Here is a 17,686-nt window from a genome sequence, read left to right on the forward strand (position 1 = left end):
TGTGCGTGCTCCTTCCTGCTCTGGGCCGGGGGCAGTAAGCTGGGAATCACTGTTGAAGGCTAGCCCGTGTCATTAGGTGTTTAAACTCATGTCTTGTCCTTATTAAGCATTGGCAGATGCCAAACACTTAAGAACATGTGATGAGACAGCTGCTATTTGGCGATGGTGCAGAAAGCAATTCTGGGCTTTTGTAGTGGAGCAATTAGATTAAAAAGGCAAAATTTAGAGGGGTATAGAAATGTAGGCTCAGAGAGCAGGCCTGACATGCACAGGACGATATAAGGCAAACCCAGCTCTGAGGACTTAGAACCTGGTCAGTAGCTCGGGTAGTATAGTACTCACGTGAGCAGTTTCACCGACTGCAATTTTCTTGACTGATTCTACAATAATAAAGAGAAACCCCCAACAGTACTTGGCAAGCACTTGGTGACAGTAGGAAGAAAAAACTCCCTTTTAACGGGAAGAGACCTTCAGCAGAACCAGGCTCAGGGAGGGGCAGCTATCTGCCATCAGTTAAGGGTGAGGACTATAGTTTTAAAAGATATGTTACTAGCAATATTAAATGACTAAGTTAACAGCGAGCCACAGATTCGACAACACTTGTTCTAGGGCATAGGAAGCTCTTTTTTGTTTTTGGTTTGTTTGTTTCTTTGTTTTTTGGGTAATCAATCTGTAGACAATCAGCAATATATACACCTGCCAAAGTACTCCAAACCTGCTTTGTAGTACTTTCTAATACAATTTCTAATAATCATGGCACAGACAGATTGCACTATAGCTACACTTTAGCTGGCAGTCAGACAAAATAATGCCTTCATGTTCACCATTAACACACTTGTAGTCTGTGTTTGGCTTCTGGAGTCAGCTAGAGCTCACTTTGTCTATGAGGCCTGAGTCTCATGACATGACTGCCACCCAGTGATGGTTTAAGACACTGACAGTCCGCTGTATATATGGCCTCTGAAGAACTCACACTGACACACTGCTGTCTCCCTGTTCTGTCCCCTTCAGGCTCGCATGGCACTGGATAAAGGAGCCCAAGCGGTGATCTTTGATATCAGAAACGATGCCAGTGCTGCTGCTGAGGTGAGTGTTCAGACCCTGCTAAAGCTAGAGTTGCCAATAAGGAAAAAGCATGCTGAAGTTTCACATTCAGTATGATGTTTCTGTCTCCTCCTGCTTTGTTTACTATCATATTTTTGTAACACACACACAGCTGCAAGAAGTAGACTCCCTTCCCCGTCCAGTTGTGCTGGTGGAGGATAATAATGCTAAGGAGCTGATGGATTTGGTCAACAAGAACGAGGAAGCCAAAGTTGTCATTGAGATCAAGATGGAGCCAAAATGGGTAAGCATGCTGGAACAAGCCGGATGCTTTCTGCAAAGCTGTGTAAATCTAAAAATTTCAATTGTCTTAGTTAAGAGGCAACTTTTTATCTATTTATGTCTTTTTAATATGAACCTAGCGAGTGTATAGTGCAATCTTCTTTTCCCTTTTCAGCCACATTATGATGTTGGCATCCTGCTCACCATTGTCCTGGCTATTCTCACCATCATCCTGATCTTTGCTTTCCGCTACAAGTGCAAGTCCAACAGAACTTTGGTGAGTGACAGCAGCAGTGTTGGTAGGAAAGCCCACTAAAATGGATTCAAAGGTTTACCTAACGCTCCTCCTCTTGTGCATGCAGGACTCCGTCCATCAGCAGACCATGCGGGCTATTAGTCAACTGGAGATCAAAATCTACAGCTCTCAGGGCTGCTCGGGCTCGCAGCGCCACCGTGCAGCCTGGGGTTCGGCCAGCAGCTCCAACTCGAGCCCCGTCTGTGCCATCTGCCTGGAAGAGTTCCAGGACGGGCAGGTAAGAGGAGAGGGTGAGGGTGCACATTGCAGCTGTAGATTTAAGCATCGCTTTTCAGTTGGACATTCTAAGAACCACCTCCTTTTCGTCCCAGCTTCTGAGGATCATTTCCTGTGCTCATGAGTTCCATAAAGACTGTGTTGACCCGTGGCTGCTGCAGCACCGCACCTGCCCGCTCTGCATGCACAACATCATGGGTGAGGACGAGCAGATTTCTAGTTGTTTTTTGGTGAAGCTGCTGCAGAAACTGATGGTTTTCTTTGACTTTACAAGACAAACAAAGTTTAACTGACCACTCTAAAGCATCCATCCATCCATCCATTCTCTTCCGCTTATTCTTGTCAGGGTCACGGGGGTCTGGAGCCTATCCCAGCTCTCTTAAGGCGAGAGGCAGGGTACACCCCGGACAGTTCACCAGTCTAACACATAGAGACAGACAACCATTTGCACTCACATTCACACCTATAGGCAATTTAGAGTTACCACTTAACCTAACCCCACTAACTGCATGTCTTTGGACTGTGGGAGGAAGCCAGCGTACCCGGAGGGAACCCACACAAACACAGGGAGAACATGCAAACTACACAGAAAGAGCCTGGCCTGATGGTGGAATTTTGTGATCCAGATCTTAAATCTAAAGCCCGATTTTTTTTAAAAATATTTTTTGCATATCATAAATGTAACATTCTTCTTAATAAGTGCTGTATTTGCCAGTAATTGCTTTATTTTACCTTCTGCTTTGGTTCACAGGGCCGGAGCGGCAGTCCCAGAGGAACAGACTCCAGCAGAACACAGAGCAAAGCCAGAGCTTCTTACATCCTCAGCCTTACAGCAGTCCCCACAACCATCCCTACCCCCAGCATGCTATCCCCTTCTCTATGAGGCCCCACTATCCTCGTGGACCCTCTGGACCTTATCCCAATCTGGGCCACTATAGTGGCTCCTCTCCCATGGAGACTCAGACTGTACGTTTCCTCACCAGCAGGCCGTTGGGCTCAGCCTGTGGGTACCACCTTCCCACGGAGGTTCCTGGGAGGCCCCACAGGATTGGCGGTAACTGTAGGACCTCCACCCACCACTACACCCCCCGCCGGTCCTGCTATAATTACCGCTCATCCTGCCCAGGCCAGCGCAGCGCATCCAGCTCAAGACTGCACCACACGGTCACGCCACAGACCCGTGGGGCACCTGCCCACAGCCGGCAGGACGAGGGAAGCTGCTCGGGTGGCAGCTACCGTACGGAGCGCAGCGGATACTTAGCTGACGGACCAGCGAGCGACTCCAGCTCAGGGCCGTGCCACGGCTCATCCAGTGACTCAGTTCTCAACTGTACTGATGTGTCCCTGCAGGGAGTTTATGGCAGCTGGTCCACCTTCCGTAGCTCTCTGAGCAGTGACTATGACCCGTTTGTTTATTGTGGACCAGGTCCCGGACATGCGCCCCGCAGGAACAGCCTGGAGGTTGGTGCCCAGGCCCGGCCCAGGTCCCTGGATTCTGTGGTGAACAAAGCAGGCTGCCCTGAAGAACAGCCACAGACTGTATTCAGCCACATCCACTACCACCGTCACAGACACCACCACTATGAGGAGGGGGAGCACAGCCAGGGTGCGAGCAGAGGTTCAGATGAGGAGCAGGTGGCCGCCACTGCCACAGCTGCACCTGCTGTTCCTGTCCTGGACAAAGACTCAACCGTGTCCCCTCCTAAGCACAGCCCCTGCCACTGCCCCAAAGCAAACTCCACTGATCGGCCTAGCGCAGGGCCTGAGTGTCCAGACCACGACGCCGGCAGTGCCGCAGGACCTCCTGTGCTTATGTCCCCAATCTCCTTACAACTCCAGCCCCACTGCTGCCACCAGGGACACGGACACCCTCCTGCTCCTCTCGGGAGAGTGGGAGGATGTGTGCTTGAAGGACCCTCTGTTCGCTTCCATCAGAATATGGAGCTGCAGGATGACCGCAGCATCCACATCCACTATGGTCAGGGCCCGGGCTTCTGCTGCTCTCCTCCTGAGCTGCACCCCACCTTGCTCCCTGTGCCCCTCATTCTGGACTCTGGTGGGATGGAGGACTGGCCTTGCTGTGCTGGGGCCCATGTTGTGTGGCAAAAACGGGTGCAGCAGGCCCACTCAGAGCCTCAGCTCCTGGGGCCTGGGACCTCTATGGACAGGCCACCCTGTAGGTTCCATCAGGGGCCTGCTGCTGAGTGCAACACAGACATTTGTTTATACTGCCAATCATTACAACACAATCAGGGTGGGTGTCACTTCTTTGTCATAAATGCCATTGCTAGCTGTGTGGTCTCAAACTAAAGCCTCTTTGTTTACTGTGTTTATCATCATAGAATGAACTAGAGCTTTTTTGTGTGTGTCCACAGGATCAGAAGAGGAGTCTGGAGTGTGAGAACGTATTGCATCCCCATTATCACACTGCTACACAGGAGCCAGACTGGACAAGCCTCTCATTGGCTCTCGTGTCTTCCACAGATGTCTTTCCACCAGCAGTGCCTTCACACAGATGATCCCCCAAGCTCAAACAATCAAACGATCGTCACTATTAAAAGTGCAATTAAGTGAAATTTTAGAGTCATTCTCAACCCTCGATGATATTTAATAGCAAAATATACTAAAAGGAATATGTGAAGATGAGGAAAACAAGTTCATATAGCAGAGAGGAAACGCCCTTCTTCTGTGCATTTACTCCTTATCACCTCGTAGGAAGAACGCCCATGCTATCACAAGTTCCCATGCTCCTTGGTGACAGCTATCGAATGGTCCTTGCTGAAGGTGTTGAGCCCTCGTGAAGTGAGACTCTGTCTCTGCAGCGTGTCCCAAACTCTCTTCTCTCACATAATAACTTGATTTATCTTAGAGGTACTTCATTTTCACTTCTTCGTCTTCCTTTGCTGAGTCCAGTCTCAGCTTGAGAGATGCTTTTCTCTCCAGCCTACCTCAGCTCAGATTTCTTAACACGCCTCAAACACGAGGTCCTTAAAGGTACTGCTGTAGTGATTTTATTTTTCCTTTTTATGTCACGACCATGTAGCTCCCACAAACTCAACAAAATCTCTCTGCAGTCTGACCTGTCCAAACAGAGAGGAAAGGTTGATGCTCAGCCCCTCAAGCAAATGAGCATTCACTGAGGTTGCTGAGCTTTGCATGGGCCTTTTGTTTTCACTATTACAAATATGGCAGCTGTATTTTTTCTTCTTTTTATTTCATCTGTCAAAATGAATAGATTTGACTGAATTATGTTATCGTCATTACAAGCTATCGTCTTGGTATTGTCATTTCTTTTGCCAGTGGTTACATCACGTTTGACCTCAGTGCTGTTAAACCCCCTGATCTGTGCACAGTGAACAGGCCTCAGCAGAAGGACGGTCATCTGCTGCTTTAAACTCATCACAATGTTGTAGCGTCCTCCACAGAGCTCATACTCTCCACTTGTCTTCCAGCACCTAAAGCTGTAGAAATATGCCTTAATAACTAGGTATCAGTGTAACTGGAGTAAAGCCATGCTAGATACACCTAGCAGTCCTGAACATCACTTTAAGGAGCACCAGTGTCCTTCTTTTGCTTTCCCAATGTGTAGATCCCGAGTAATGTCTCAGGAGCAATCAGACACTGGAGAAAAATCAAAATAAAATGCCCAAAGCGGTAAAATAATTTTTTTTTGTTATTTTAAATGTGCGTTGCCAATCTGTGCCAATCATGAAGAAAGTGCCACCTCAAATCATAAGACATCCACGCTGTGCTGAACACTTGATAGAATTAACTTTTAAACCTTTGTTACCTTGGTTTCCCATCTATCCTCCACAGGCTGTATCTAAAAATGGGCATAGCCCATGTGGAAGTGCCTTAAACCTTTTTGTAATGGCCACACATCCATCTTTTATGTAAAGCCTATTCTAGCCACTCTGATAGATAACAGTTGGCCTGACGCTATCAATAACAATGACCTGCTTCTTTTCTAATTAACCACAGGCTTCTTCTTGTTGTACCAGACTAGAAAATCTGAGATCAGAGCAGTAGGAATTGTGTTTTAGAGTGGAATTCCTCTCAAGGCTCAGCGAAAATGTGAAAGGATTTTACCTGCAGTCAGACTGCAGACTGAGCAGAGAAAGCATGGACATTGGCCATGTAACCAGTAGCACTTACTAAACTCTTACCGGTGCCTTATTCATGTAAACAGGAACACACTAAGCTCTTACCTGTCTAACCAAAGAGGCAACTTCTTGAGCACAGTTAACTCTTAATATGTTGTGCCTTTCTTTTCTTTTCTTTTTTTTTCTGCTCCCACCCATCTTTTGGATCCCACTGTGTGCTCCCACTGACAAGAGAGGACATGCTAGAATAGAAGTGGAAATTATTTTTGGAAGCTTTTTTATTTTTGGCCTGCGGTCCCTCGTACCAATACCTCACTTTGAATGTGTCAACTCAGTGTCCTTTAGCTAAAGCATCAGGGTTTCCTTTTTCTGTCCAAATGGTCCCAGAGACTGAGATGGAAATGACTGAATGATAAGCAGCACTTTGGCTCAAGTAAATTTTATAGAAAAAGAAAAAAAAACAACATAAAACTTTATATAGTATTAATGGAAAGTAAGCCCGGAACCATCAGCACATGGGAAAAAAATTGCATTAAGTGATGCCACACAATATCTAGTGTGATTTCATCCTGTTCAAGATCTTTCTCTTTGTGTCATTTATGTGTTTGTATGTTTTTTTTTTTAATGTTTTGCAAGAATAATGAGCTGAAACTGCCTTTTCTAATAGAGTGGGAAAAAAAGAAAGTCCCTCCAGAACTTTAAGGGATATGTCAGTATATTTTGGATACTTTGTGTATAAAAAAAGCGAACAACAAAAACAAAAATGAAATAGTGTTGTATTTTATATATAATAGAACATTTCAATATAGTGACATGTCACTAATATATTTATTTACTAATATATTTATCCATTTTGCCCAGGTTTGAAAGTGGTTTCTGTATAGACTGAATGTTCCTATATGGAAACTGACCGGTGCCATCACAGATGTATCAACCTGTCTTCATTCCAATTATATGCAAATAAATTATTTTGAAATAAGTCCTCACTGCTCAATTCATTATTTTCTTATTCTTGTTTTGCTTGATATTGCTGTGCAATACTCCAGATTTTGGTACTGATTTTGATCTGATACCAAGTAAATACAGGGCCAGTATTGCTGATGCTGATACTGATACTCTCATTGTTAACCTATAAGGGGTTCGGTAGGGGAGAGCAGTGTGTTGTGATTTATGGGATGAATCATCATGAACTTGGCAAATTCTGAACACATTTTAATGACCACTAAATGATACGATATGATATTTATTTATCATATTTATCATTTATCTTCTTTCTTTTTCTTTTTTTTTTTTACAAATGATATAGTGCTTATATTTATGCCTGGCCTGTATTATTATCATTTAAGGTACCCTACCTTCCAAGTTAAAATAAGCCCCCAAAACTAACATTAACAAACCTATACATTTCATCCAGCTAGGGTTACAGAAACGCAGTTAGCATAAAAGCTAACTTATTTTGAAATGGCTCAGCAGTGATCGCACAGTGTTTCTGCTAGCTACAGTCTCACTCAGAAAAGTTGTAATGGAAGAAATGCATGGAAATATTTTGCAGCAGCAAAGTTGGTGGTAGTGATGTAACTTCCAGGAGAAAAGGCATTTAAAACTTTATTTGTGAGTAACTTTTAAATAATCTTTTTATCAGATTTGACCAGACACTCAGTTTAGGCAGTTTTTTTTGTGTTAAGTTACAAGATAATGCTCCATAGTGTCCAGATGTGTTTCAGTTTGGTTTCAAATTGGAGTTGCTTGGGGAGTTGAACAGGAGGGGATTAAAAAAAATGTTCACACTGAATTTAAATTAATTTAAATATGATGCACACAGCAATGCATTAAGCCAGTACTCTGGCTTTTTTGGACCCTGGCTGCTTTTAAATGCATTTTCAGTCCATCCATTGGACATGACTATTTTCACTGACTCACAGTATGAATCATTTAATTATTAAAAAGGCGCTTTATCCAAAAAATTAACCAGTGTTTTATCCACACATTTCAAACTGTAATTTTAGTAGCTTTATTAGGAGCCTGTTGCAAAAACACATCATTTGTTCTTATGTCTTTAGTTGAGTTTATGAAAACTGCCAAAGGTAACACAGTTTGGCAAACATAAAATAGTACTTTTGCACCAACATGGTGATTCCCAAAGAGATATTAGCTGAAAACTTGTTGTGTAGATTTACCTTATAAAAACTGAGGAAACTGAGCAAGTGGAGGATGAAATAAGAATTAGCAATCTACAGCAGATGGAAGAGGTATCTGAAAGTCATGTCCTTAAGAAATCGGGGGAGAACCCAATAAAAGACCTGACACAGAACATGATACACCTGGGCCTTTAGTTGATCCATCTGCTATTCACTGCTTCATCATTAAAAATCTCCATGGAAGCGTGGCTGTTGAGAAGCCATTTATGACAAAGAGAAACAGGCTGAGGTAAACTGCTAAATTAAAAAAGAACTGTACTGAAAATCAGTGGCAACAGGTCTGATGGAGTGATGAAATTTGAAATGTTTTAGTTCAAATCAGAGTCCTTCAAGATGCATGAATGACATTCCAACTATTCCTGAAGACTATGCCAAGAAATGACAAGAAAGCTTCCCTAGGAGAGTTCAGGTTGTGCTGAAGAACAAAGTTGCTTATTGACTTTCAAGCGTTTTAGACTTGTACAAACTCTGTTTTTGCCTTATTAACTGTGTTTCCTTTTATGTTTGCAAGTTTCAACAAATCACTACAATAGTTTCCCATTTTTCCTATCAAAATATTCAATTTTATTTATATAGTGCCAAATCACAACAACAGTCGCCTCAAGGCGCTTTATATTGCACTGTAGATCGTACAATAATAGATACAGAGAAAAACCCAACAATCATATGACCCCCTATGAGCAAGCACTTTGGCGACAGTGGGAAGGAAAAACTCCCTTTTAACAGGAAGAAACCTCCGGCAGAACCAGGCTCAGGGAGGGGTGGCCATCTGCTGCGACCGGTTGGGGTGAGAGAAGGAAGACAGGATAAAGACATGCTGTGGAAGAGAGACAGAGATTAATAACAGGTATGATTCAATGCAGAGAGGTCTATTAACACATAGTGAGTGAGAAAGGTGACCGGAAAGGAAAAACTCAATGCGTCATGGGAATCCCCCGGCAGCCTACGTTTATTGCAGCACAACTAAGGGAGGATTCAGGGTCACCTGGTCCAGCCCTAACTATATGCTTTAGCAAAAATGAAAGTTTTAAGCCTAATCTTAAAAGTAGAGATAGTGTCCGTCTCCCGAATCCAAACTGGAAGCTGGTTCCACAGAAGAGGGGCCTGAAAACTGAAGGCTCTCCCTCCCATTCTACTTTTAAATACTCTAGGAACAACAAGTAGACCTGCAGAGCGAGAGCGAAGTGCTCTAATAGGGTGATATGGTACTACAAGGTCATTAAGATAAGATGGGGCCTGATTATTTAAGACCTTGTATGTGAGGAGCAGGATTTTGAATTCAATTCTGGATTTAACAGGAAGCCAATAAAGAGAAGCCAGTACAGGAGAAATATGCTCTCTCTTTCTAGTCCCTGTCAGTACTCTTGCTGCAGCATTTTGGATTAGCTGAAGGCTTTTCAGCGAGTTTTTAGGACATCCTGATAATAATGAATTACAGTAGTCCAGCCTGGAAGTAATAAATGCATGAACTAGTTTTTCAGCATCACTCTGAGACAGGATATTTCTAATTTTAGAGATGTTGCGCAAATGGGAGAAAGCAGTCTTACATATTTGTTTAATATGAGCATTAAAGTACATGTCTTGGTCAAAAATGACTCCAAGGTTCTTCACAGCGTTACTGGAGGCCAAGGTAATGCCATCCAGAGTAAGAATCTGGTTAAATACCATATTTCTAAGCTTTTCAGGGCCGAGTACAATAACCTCAGTTTTATCTGAATTAAGAAGCAGAAAGTTAGCGGCCATCCAGGACTTTATGTCTTTAAGACATTCCTGCAGTTTAACTAATTGGTGTGTGTTATCTGGCTTCATGGACAGATAGAGGTGGGTGTCATCAGCATAGCAGTGAAAATGTAAAAATACTATGTCTTCTAATGATGCTGCCTAAGGGAAGCATGTATAATGTAAACAGAATTGGTCCTAGCACTGATCCCTGTGGAACACCATATTTGACCTTAGTGGGTGAAGAGGACTCTCCATTTACATGCACAAATTGGAGTCTATTAGATAGATATGATACAAACCACTGCAGCACAGTACCTACAATACCTACAGCATGTTCTAATCGCTCTAATAGGATATTATGGTCAACAGTATCGAACACTGCACTAAGGTCTAGCAGGACAAGCACAGAGAGGAGTCCACTGTCAGAGGCCATAAGAAGATCATTTGTAACCTTCACTAAAGCTGTTTCTGTGCTGTGATGAGCTCTGAAACCTGACTGAAACGCTTCAAATAAACCATTCCTCTGCAGATGACCTGTTAGCTGTTTGACAACTACTCTTTCAAGGATTTTTGATATGAAAGGAAGGTTGGAGATTGGCCTATAATTAGCTAAGACTGCTGGGTCTAGAGATGGCTTTTTGAGTAAAGGTTTAACTACTGCCAGCTTGAAGGCCTGTGGTACATAGCCGATTATTAGAGATAGGTTGATCATATTTAAGATTGAAGCATTAATTAATGGCAGGACTTCTTTGAGCAGTTTTGTAGGAATGGGGTCTAAAAGACATGTTGATTGTTTGGAGGAAGTAATTATTGAAGTTAACTCAGAAAGATCAATTGGAGAAAAGAGTCTAAATGAATATCAATGGTACTGAAAGTAGCTGTAGATAATATTACATCTGTGGGATGATTATTAGTAATTTTTTCTCTAATGATTAAAATTTTATTTGTGCAGAAGTTCATGAAGTCATTACTAGTTAACGCTAAAGGGATAGTTGGCTCAACGGTACTCTGACTTTTTGTCAGCCTGGCTACTGTGTTGAAGAGAAACCTAGGGTTTGTCATGGTCCTGAGTCTGACTCAGTGGTTTTGGTTTTGATTATTATCTTATGTTTTAGGTTCATTCTTGTTGGGAATTTCTCATTCTCAGGTTTTGTTTCTGTTTTGTATTTCAAGCTCCTTTTGTTCTGTGTCTCTGTGCCTGCTCTGGGGTCCGTTCTTCGTACCTCGCTAAGTAAGTTAGCTGGATTTGATTGTTGACGATTTCGCGTGATCCTGGATCGTTCGGTTCTCCGAAGCTCATCCGGGACTTGCTGTCATAGCAACAGATCCGTAAGCGTAAACCTGCTCGGGAGCAGGCTTACTTTATGTAAACAGGATTAGATCGCGGCCACTCAGGTATGTCCGCTTCATTTATACGAAAGCAACAGCGATATTTTACCACTGTTTTTCCATAAATAAATATTATCAATGTAACTAAAGATAATGCAGTATTTGATCCTTTTATTGATTCCATACAGATACATACAGGTCATTTCCCAAAAAAAGGGAAATGTACTATTAATCATTCTATTTCATGTATTTGATTATTTCAGATGTAATTCATATTTTAGAGTTGTAATAGTAAATTACTTCGTGTAATCAAGATGAGAGACCACGGCTATAAAAGCGAAGGTGGATTTGGGAAGTCTGTCGCAGCCATGTCCTGTCCGTATACGCGAGCAGCCCATTGCGGAAGGTGCAAGATTGATAAGGAGAGTCCTCAGAATTCCGCGTATATTGCGGGATAGACAGGATCCTTTAGCTCAGCGCGACAGTGTGCTCATAGAGAGATATCGATTTTCCCGTGAGTATTATTTACTTAACCAACTTGTTGACGAGGGGGTGCAGGACCACCACCTGTCTTTTTTTGCTCTGCCCTTTTCTTGGTTGCTGTTATAAACAAACAAACAGATTATTTCAGGCTCTCTTTTCAAGAGACTAAAAGCAATATAAGTGATAAATATTACCATTCTGTAGAATATTCTTATATTTCACTTTTACTTGTTCCCATGTTCTAGTGGGTCCTGTTGTGGCTCTAATGTGAAAGAGGATATAATGTAATATAATATAATATAATACAGTTACCCTACCGCCTACTGGTGATGGCCAGAGGGGCCGATGGCGCGATATGGCAGCCTCGCTTCTGTCAGTCTGCCCCAGGGCAGCTGTGGCTACAACCGTAGCTGCCTCCACCAGTGTGTGAATGTGAGAGTGAATGAATAGTGGCATTGTAAAGCGCTTTGGGTGCCTTGAAAAGCGCTATATAAATCCAATCCATTATTATTATTATTATTTTATTATTATTATTAAATTACTTACGAGTTTAATTTGTCAGCAACTTTCTGCCAGCCCTCTCTCCTTGCTTTTGCAGCCTTTGCAGTGTTCCCTTGCGTTTTAATTAAACTCTGAAACTCCTGAAATCCCTCAATCAAGAGTTCTTGCTCTGCTGCCGAATAATACCGAGCGCGCTCCTTCGACATTTTCGCCGACCAATCAAAGGGTTGCCGATCAATGTTTCTACTATCGATGCGTAGCCCCTGTTAAGCCACCCAGTGATCTCACATTACTTCATTCAGCTATACTAATCGTCAACAACAGGTGTGTTCGGAGAACCGGAATAGCGAGCTCAAAGTTAGCGCGATGATTTGATCTTGGATGTAGTAAGCGAGGTACGAAGAACGGACCACTGGGCCCTATTTCAGGAAGCCGGTTTAGAAAACTCAGAGTGAAAAACGATACACGGGGTTGAGTAACCCCGAACTGTCCAACTCGGAATATTCGGTTTCAGAAAGGCTGATAACAATTAGTTCAGTCAACGCGGAGTTGCTTTAACCCCAAGTTAAGCGCGCGCACGAGGATACATAAAGCCCTGATTAGTGGAGCACAGATTAAGCGAGTCACCATGGAGACGGAGGGAAAGAAGGCGCGGTCAATGTATCTTACAGCGCTTGAGGCCGAAATTCTGATGGCAGCATATGCCGATAACATGCAAATTTTGCGGAAAAAACGTAACACAGCCTCAGCTGCAAAAGAAAGGGAGCATGCATGGCAAAACATAGCCGACAGAGTCAATGCGTGAGTGTTAATTTAAACATTGATCTAGGGATTTCCACCCATATAACACGTTATTTTATTATATATTATTTTATTTTGTATTTTATACATTTTATTTTGTGATGTGATTTGAGCGCAGGTGCAACCCAACAGGCCCCAAACGTTCCTGGCAGCAAGTAAAAATGAAATATAAAAATATAGTCCAAACAGGTAAGGTGTAATTGTATTATGAGCCATAGTGCTTGGTCTGTTTGTCCTATGTAAATCGATTGCAGTTAGAGGCTACATTAATTTCCCCTCTGTAAGCACTTATTGAAATTATCTGAGCACATTACAAGTACATATTTGCTTACTCTGTATGCTCAAATGTGACCCGTTATAGCCAACAGAAAAAAAAAGCGGAGGCCCGAAAAACAGGTGGGGGTCCTCCACCACCACCACTCACAGAGGCTGAGCAGGTGGCTTCCACATTTGTGATAATGTTGGCAGCATCACATATGATCTTCACAGTGCAGAGAACACAAATTAGCATCCATTACTATAATGAAATAATTTGTTAGTTTGAAATGCTACAGGGAACTATGTACCTGTACATTAATGCTGTGGAAAGACTTCCTGTTCACATAGTCTCCTTCATTTACTGAAGGAGCAATGATTGGAATGTGAGTGCCATCTATACAGCCAATCACGCCTGGGACCCGTGAGAATAAATGTAAAATTTAAGTAGTAGTTAAAATATCACCACATCATGAATTAAGTTTTGTTCATCCTGATACCTGCAATTTTGTGGAATCCCTCTTTGATAAATCTTGTGGGTCTATGACCGGGGAACACCACAAACGAGTACAGGAGACGTTTCAGTGCAACTGTAACATTCCTGACTGCCCGACAGACGGTAGCCTTGGAAACGTGCTCAGCGTCACCAATATTATACAGAAAGCTCCCGTTTGCAAAAAACCGAAGTGCAATACAAATAATATGTACAGAACTGAGAGAATGTCCACGATGTGTCACATGAGCAATATTAGGCCTGAGGATGTTATTCAAATGAATTATAGATTGTGCTGAAAAACGGTAACGTTCACACAGGAAATCATCAGGAAATGATAAAATGTCCAAACGCGCTCTAATCACTCTCTCCTGGCGGAGAGCTCTGCGGAGAATTTGGGCTTCAACATCTACTGGCTCTTCAAGGAAGGGACACGCCATGTCTGACACTTCCTACAGTCAGGTTTCCGACACAGAGGCGGAGAAGGTCAGGGTTAGTTGAAGTAAACCTGCTAGGGAGCAGGTTAGTTTCAAGGTAGAGCTGGGCGATAGAACGATAACGATATGTATCGCGATATAACTTTTACTCGATAGAGAAATTAAGCTATCGCGATAGACCTCACCGCTCTTGTCCTCTTAAAAAAAAAAAAAAAAAAATACAATTAAAAAAAGGTCAGCCAATCCAAATTAAGTAGCGCAGAGCCGAACCAATCACAGCCACAGCGTCACGTCGCGTGACTTGTTACGTACAGCACAAGTGCCAAGCCTCAAGTGTGTTTGTTTGGGAAGCAGCCAGCGGGTAATGGAGGAAATGAGTGTGCCGACTAGAAAAATCAACCGAGCGTGACCGAAGAGAAAACAGATGATGGTTCCAGTGCCGGAGAGATTGTCGAACGGAAGAGCCATAGAAGTTCCGTAGTGTGAAGGTATTTCGGCTATTTCAAGTCTGACAAAAAACAGAGTAGCGTGCACTGTAAATTGTGCCGAAAGCAAGTCTGGAAATACAATAAACTGGTGCATGCGTCACACTGTGCGCCACGTTATTGTTTCGGTGAAATGAATTTCTACAATACTGTTACTGTTAATTCTACTCTCTGCAGTGTTTAAATGCTTACATATACACACAGTTACTGTCCGTCCACACATACGACTCGGTTCTGCTTCTATGCCGCAGCTTTGTTTACTTTTTCCCACCGAGGCTTCTAGACTTCTGATTGGCCAACATTTCTGCACGGTTAGGAATCTAGCGCCACCTGCTGCTTTGGCATGTTCATAGCAGCGTTTTCCTTCATTTCTGCCTTTATGTGTGGACGGGATTATTTTTTAAAACGAAAACGGAAAATCTCCGTTTTCAAAAATACCCGTGTACGTGTGGATGTAGCCTCAGTCTCTGACTGGAAGCGCTAATTCGTCATTTGGCTTTTGTCAGACTAAAGTAACTGTTAAAACTGTTTGAAAAGCTAAGCTATACAACAAGGAGAGATCGAGAATTTCTTTTTAGTTCTCAGTTTATTTGATATTGACAAAAGTTAGTCAGTTTTGTCTGTTCTTCTGTAAAACAAACTAAGATTTATTTTTAGAATTAATATTTTGTTTCTAAGTGGAATTGACAATTTAGTCTGTTTCGTTTGTTCTATTTTGAAACTTAAACGCTTTAGCGGCTGCCTTTTGTGTAGTTTGCAATATTTGCCTTTATTTATCTGAAAAAGTCTCATGTTCCTTAAGTACATCTACCCTGTTGAACTTATTATGGGAAATAAATATTTAAATAAAAACAAGCTGCTGATTATTTCACATTTTACTTGTGAGCAACGGCACATTTAAATCTTACAAATATAGTTATTTGGCTTATATCGTGATAGATATCGTTATCGCCTGAAATGAAAAAAAAAAACATATCGTGATATGAAAAAATCTCATATCGCCCAGCTCTACTTCACGGAGTGTGTCGTCATAGTAACTCACTCAGAATTAATCTAAACTCGCTTTGTGAAACCGAAAACCCAGAGTTTTCGTTAACTCAGGGTATACTTACTCAGAGTTTGCACTAAACCGGCTTCCTGAAATAGGGCCCCGGTCCCACATCTTTGTGTTCCCTTCCCTGTTGCCATGTCTTGTGTTAAGTTCGTGTCTGTGCATACCTGTTGTACTTCCTGTTTTTATTCTGAAGGTTTCTGTCTCATGAGAGTGTTCTCAGCTTTACGTCTGTGTCTCGTCAGCCCTGATTTCTCCCAGGTTTGTTCCCCTCCTGTCTCCCATCCTACGATTAGACCTGTGAATATTTAAGCCCTGTGTGTTCTCCTGCTTGTTGCTGGTTCATCTATCCAGAGTCGTACGTAGTGAGGAGGTAAAATTATTAACAAGATGATCGACCTCTGTTGGAGTAGCGTTCAGGTAGCTGCTCTGCTCTGCTCTGTGTTGGTACAGGGCATTGAAGATGATAACAGTGGCTGGATTATATTCTTAAATTTAGTTACAGCGCTTTCAGAAAGACATCTACTGTGATGAAGTCTACTCCCCACTGCTGTGTAATCATTATCATAAATGTAAATGTTATCAGGAAATGATCTGACAGGAGAGGGTTTTCAGGAAACACTGTTAAATGTTCAGTTTCTATGCCATATTTTAAAAAAAGATCTAGAGTGTGGTTAAAGTGGTGGGTGGGTTATTTTACATTTTAAGAGAAGCCAATTGAGTCTAATAACAGATTAAATCCCATGTTGAGGCTGTCACTTTTTTGCATCTACATGAGTGTTAAAATCATGACAATAATTATTTTATCTGAGCTGAGCACTAAATCAGATAAAAAGTCTGAGAAATCAGACAGAAACTCTGTGTAAGGCCCAGGTGAACGATAGATGTTAACAAGTAAGACTGGTTTCTGAGTTTTACAGCTGGGGTGGACAAGGCTAAGCATCAGGCTTTCAAATGAACTAAAAGTATTGGTCTTTCGTTGATTAATAGGCTGGTGTGAAAAATTGCTGCCACACCGTCCCCTCTGCCTATGCCTCGAGATTTCTGGTAGTTAGAATGAGTCGGGGGTGTTGATTCATTTAAACTAACATAATCATCCAGCTGCAACCAGTTTTCTGTAAGGCAAAGTAAATTGATTTGTTGATCAATTATTAAGTCATGTACTAACAGAGACTTGGAGGAGAGAGACCTAATGTTTAATAATCCACATTTCACTGTTTTACTCTTTGGTTCAGATGTGGATACTGTATTGTTCTTTCTTTGTGATCTTTTTTTTTTATGTTTAAGTTGTTTGTTGCTGGTTTTTAGTTTGTTTTTTTGTCTGTTTGGGAACTGACACAGTCTCTATGGACATGGGGTTTGGGGGGGGGTGTAACAGGAGGAGAGAAGCTGCAGAGAGGCGTGTAAGACTGCAGCTAGTAGTACTGTTGTGTCACCTTGAAAAGCAATCTGCATAAAGCCTAAAGTGTAAGAAGGACATATGATCAATCCTGGATAATGCTTTTAGTTTTTAGAGGGATTGCATTCTACTACACGCTCAGCTGGCTCTTTGGCCTCTTTTCCACTCTTTGTGCAAAGAAGATATGAAATGAAAAATTCATATCCCACATATTATAGTATAAATAATGTGTGCAATTGTTCCTTTGGTACTGTTGTCTGGTTATTTCTCTCTGCCTCACTATACTAAATCACACTTTAAGTTTATTTGGAGCAAAACAGAGAAATTTTTTTTTAATTTATGTACATATCACGGTGATGTTTGATTATATTTCTTTTGAATTTCTGTAGTAATAGTGGTGTGTCATACAACCATAGTACCTACACACATAACTGTCTCCTGGCTGTGGTTCAGCATGAAGATGTGAGCATGTCAGTCTTCACAGCTAACCCTCCACAATAAAGCATAGCAGTGTCAGACTATTCCTTTAATATTTGAACCTCTATTTACAAACCACATATGCCAGCCCACA

The 17,686-nt window shown here is 42.1% G+C and overlaps 1 protein-coding gene across 2 annotated transcripts in view; it reads left to right on the forward strand.

The window, feature by feature from the left end:
- The window catches only part of rnf43 (ring finger protein 43), a 118,417-nt gene extending 111,485 nt beyond the window's left edge, over positions 1–6,932 (forward strand). For both annotated transcript variants that reach the window (XM_085288376.1, XM_085288375.1), the window contains 7 exons: positions 1,012–1,086; positions 1,217–1,348; positions 1,502–1,603; positions 1,689–1,859; positions 1,954–2,056; positions 2,610–4,112; positions 4,234–6,932. In XM_085288376.1, coding sequence (XP_085144502.1) covers positions 1,012–1,086; positions 1,217–1,348; positions 1,502–1,603; positions 1,689–1,859; positions 1,954–2,056; positions 2,610–4,112; positions 4,234–4,259 — 2,112 coding nt within the window. In that variant the 3' untranslated portion in view covers positions 4,260–6,932. The remainder of the gene's footprint in view (positions 1–1,011; positions 1,087–1,216; positions 1,349–1,501; positions 1,604–1,688; positions 1,860–1,953; positions 2,057–2,609; positions 4,113–4,233) is intronic.
- The last annotated feature ends 10,754 nt before the right edge of the window (positions 6,933–17,686 follow it).

The sequence above is a fragment of the Mchenga conophoros genome, linkage group LG10 (genome assembly GCF_057382185.1).
Source record: "Mchenga conophoros isolate Kocher_MC1m ecotype Shallow Benthic linkage group LG10, M_conophoros_male_GT1.1, whole genome shotgun sequence".
NCBI classification, from domain to species: Eukaryota; Metazoa; Chordata; class Actinopteri; order Cichliformes; family Cichlidae; genus Mchenga; species Mchenga conophoros.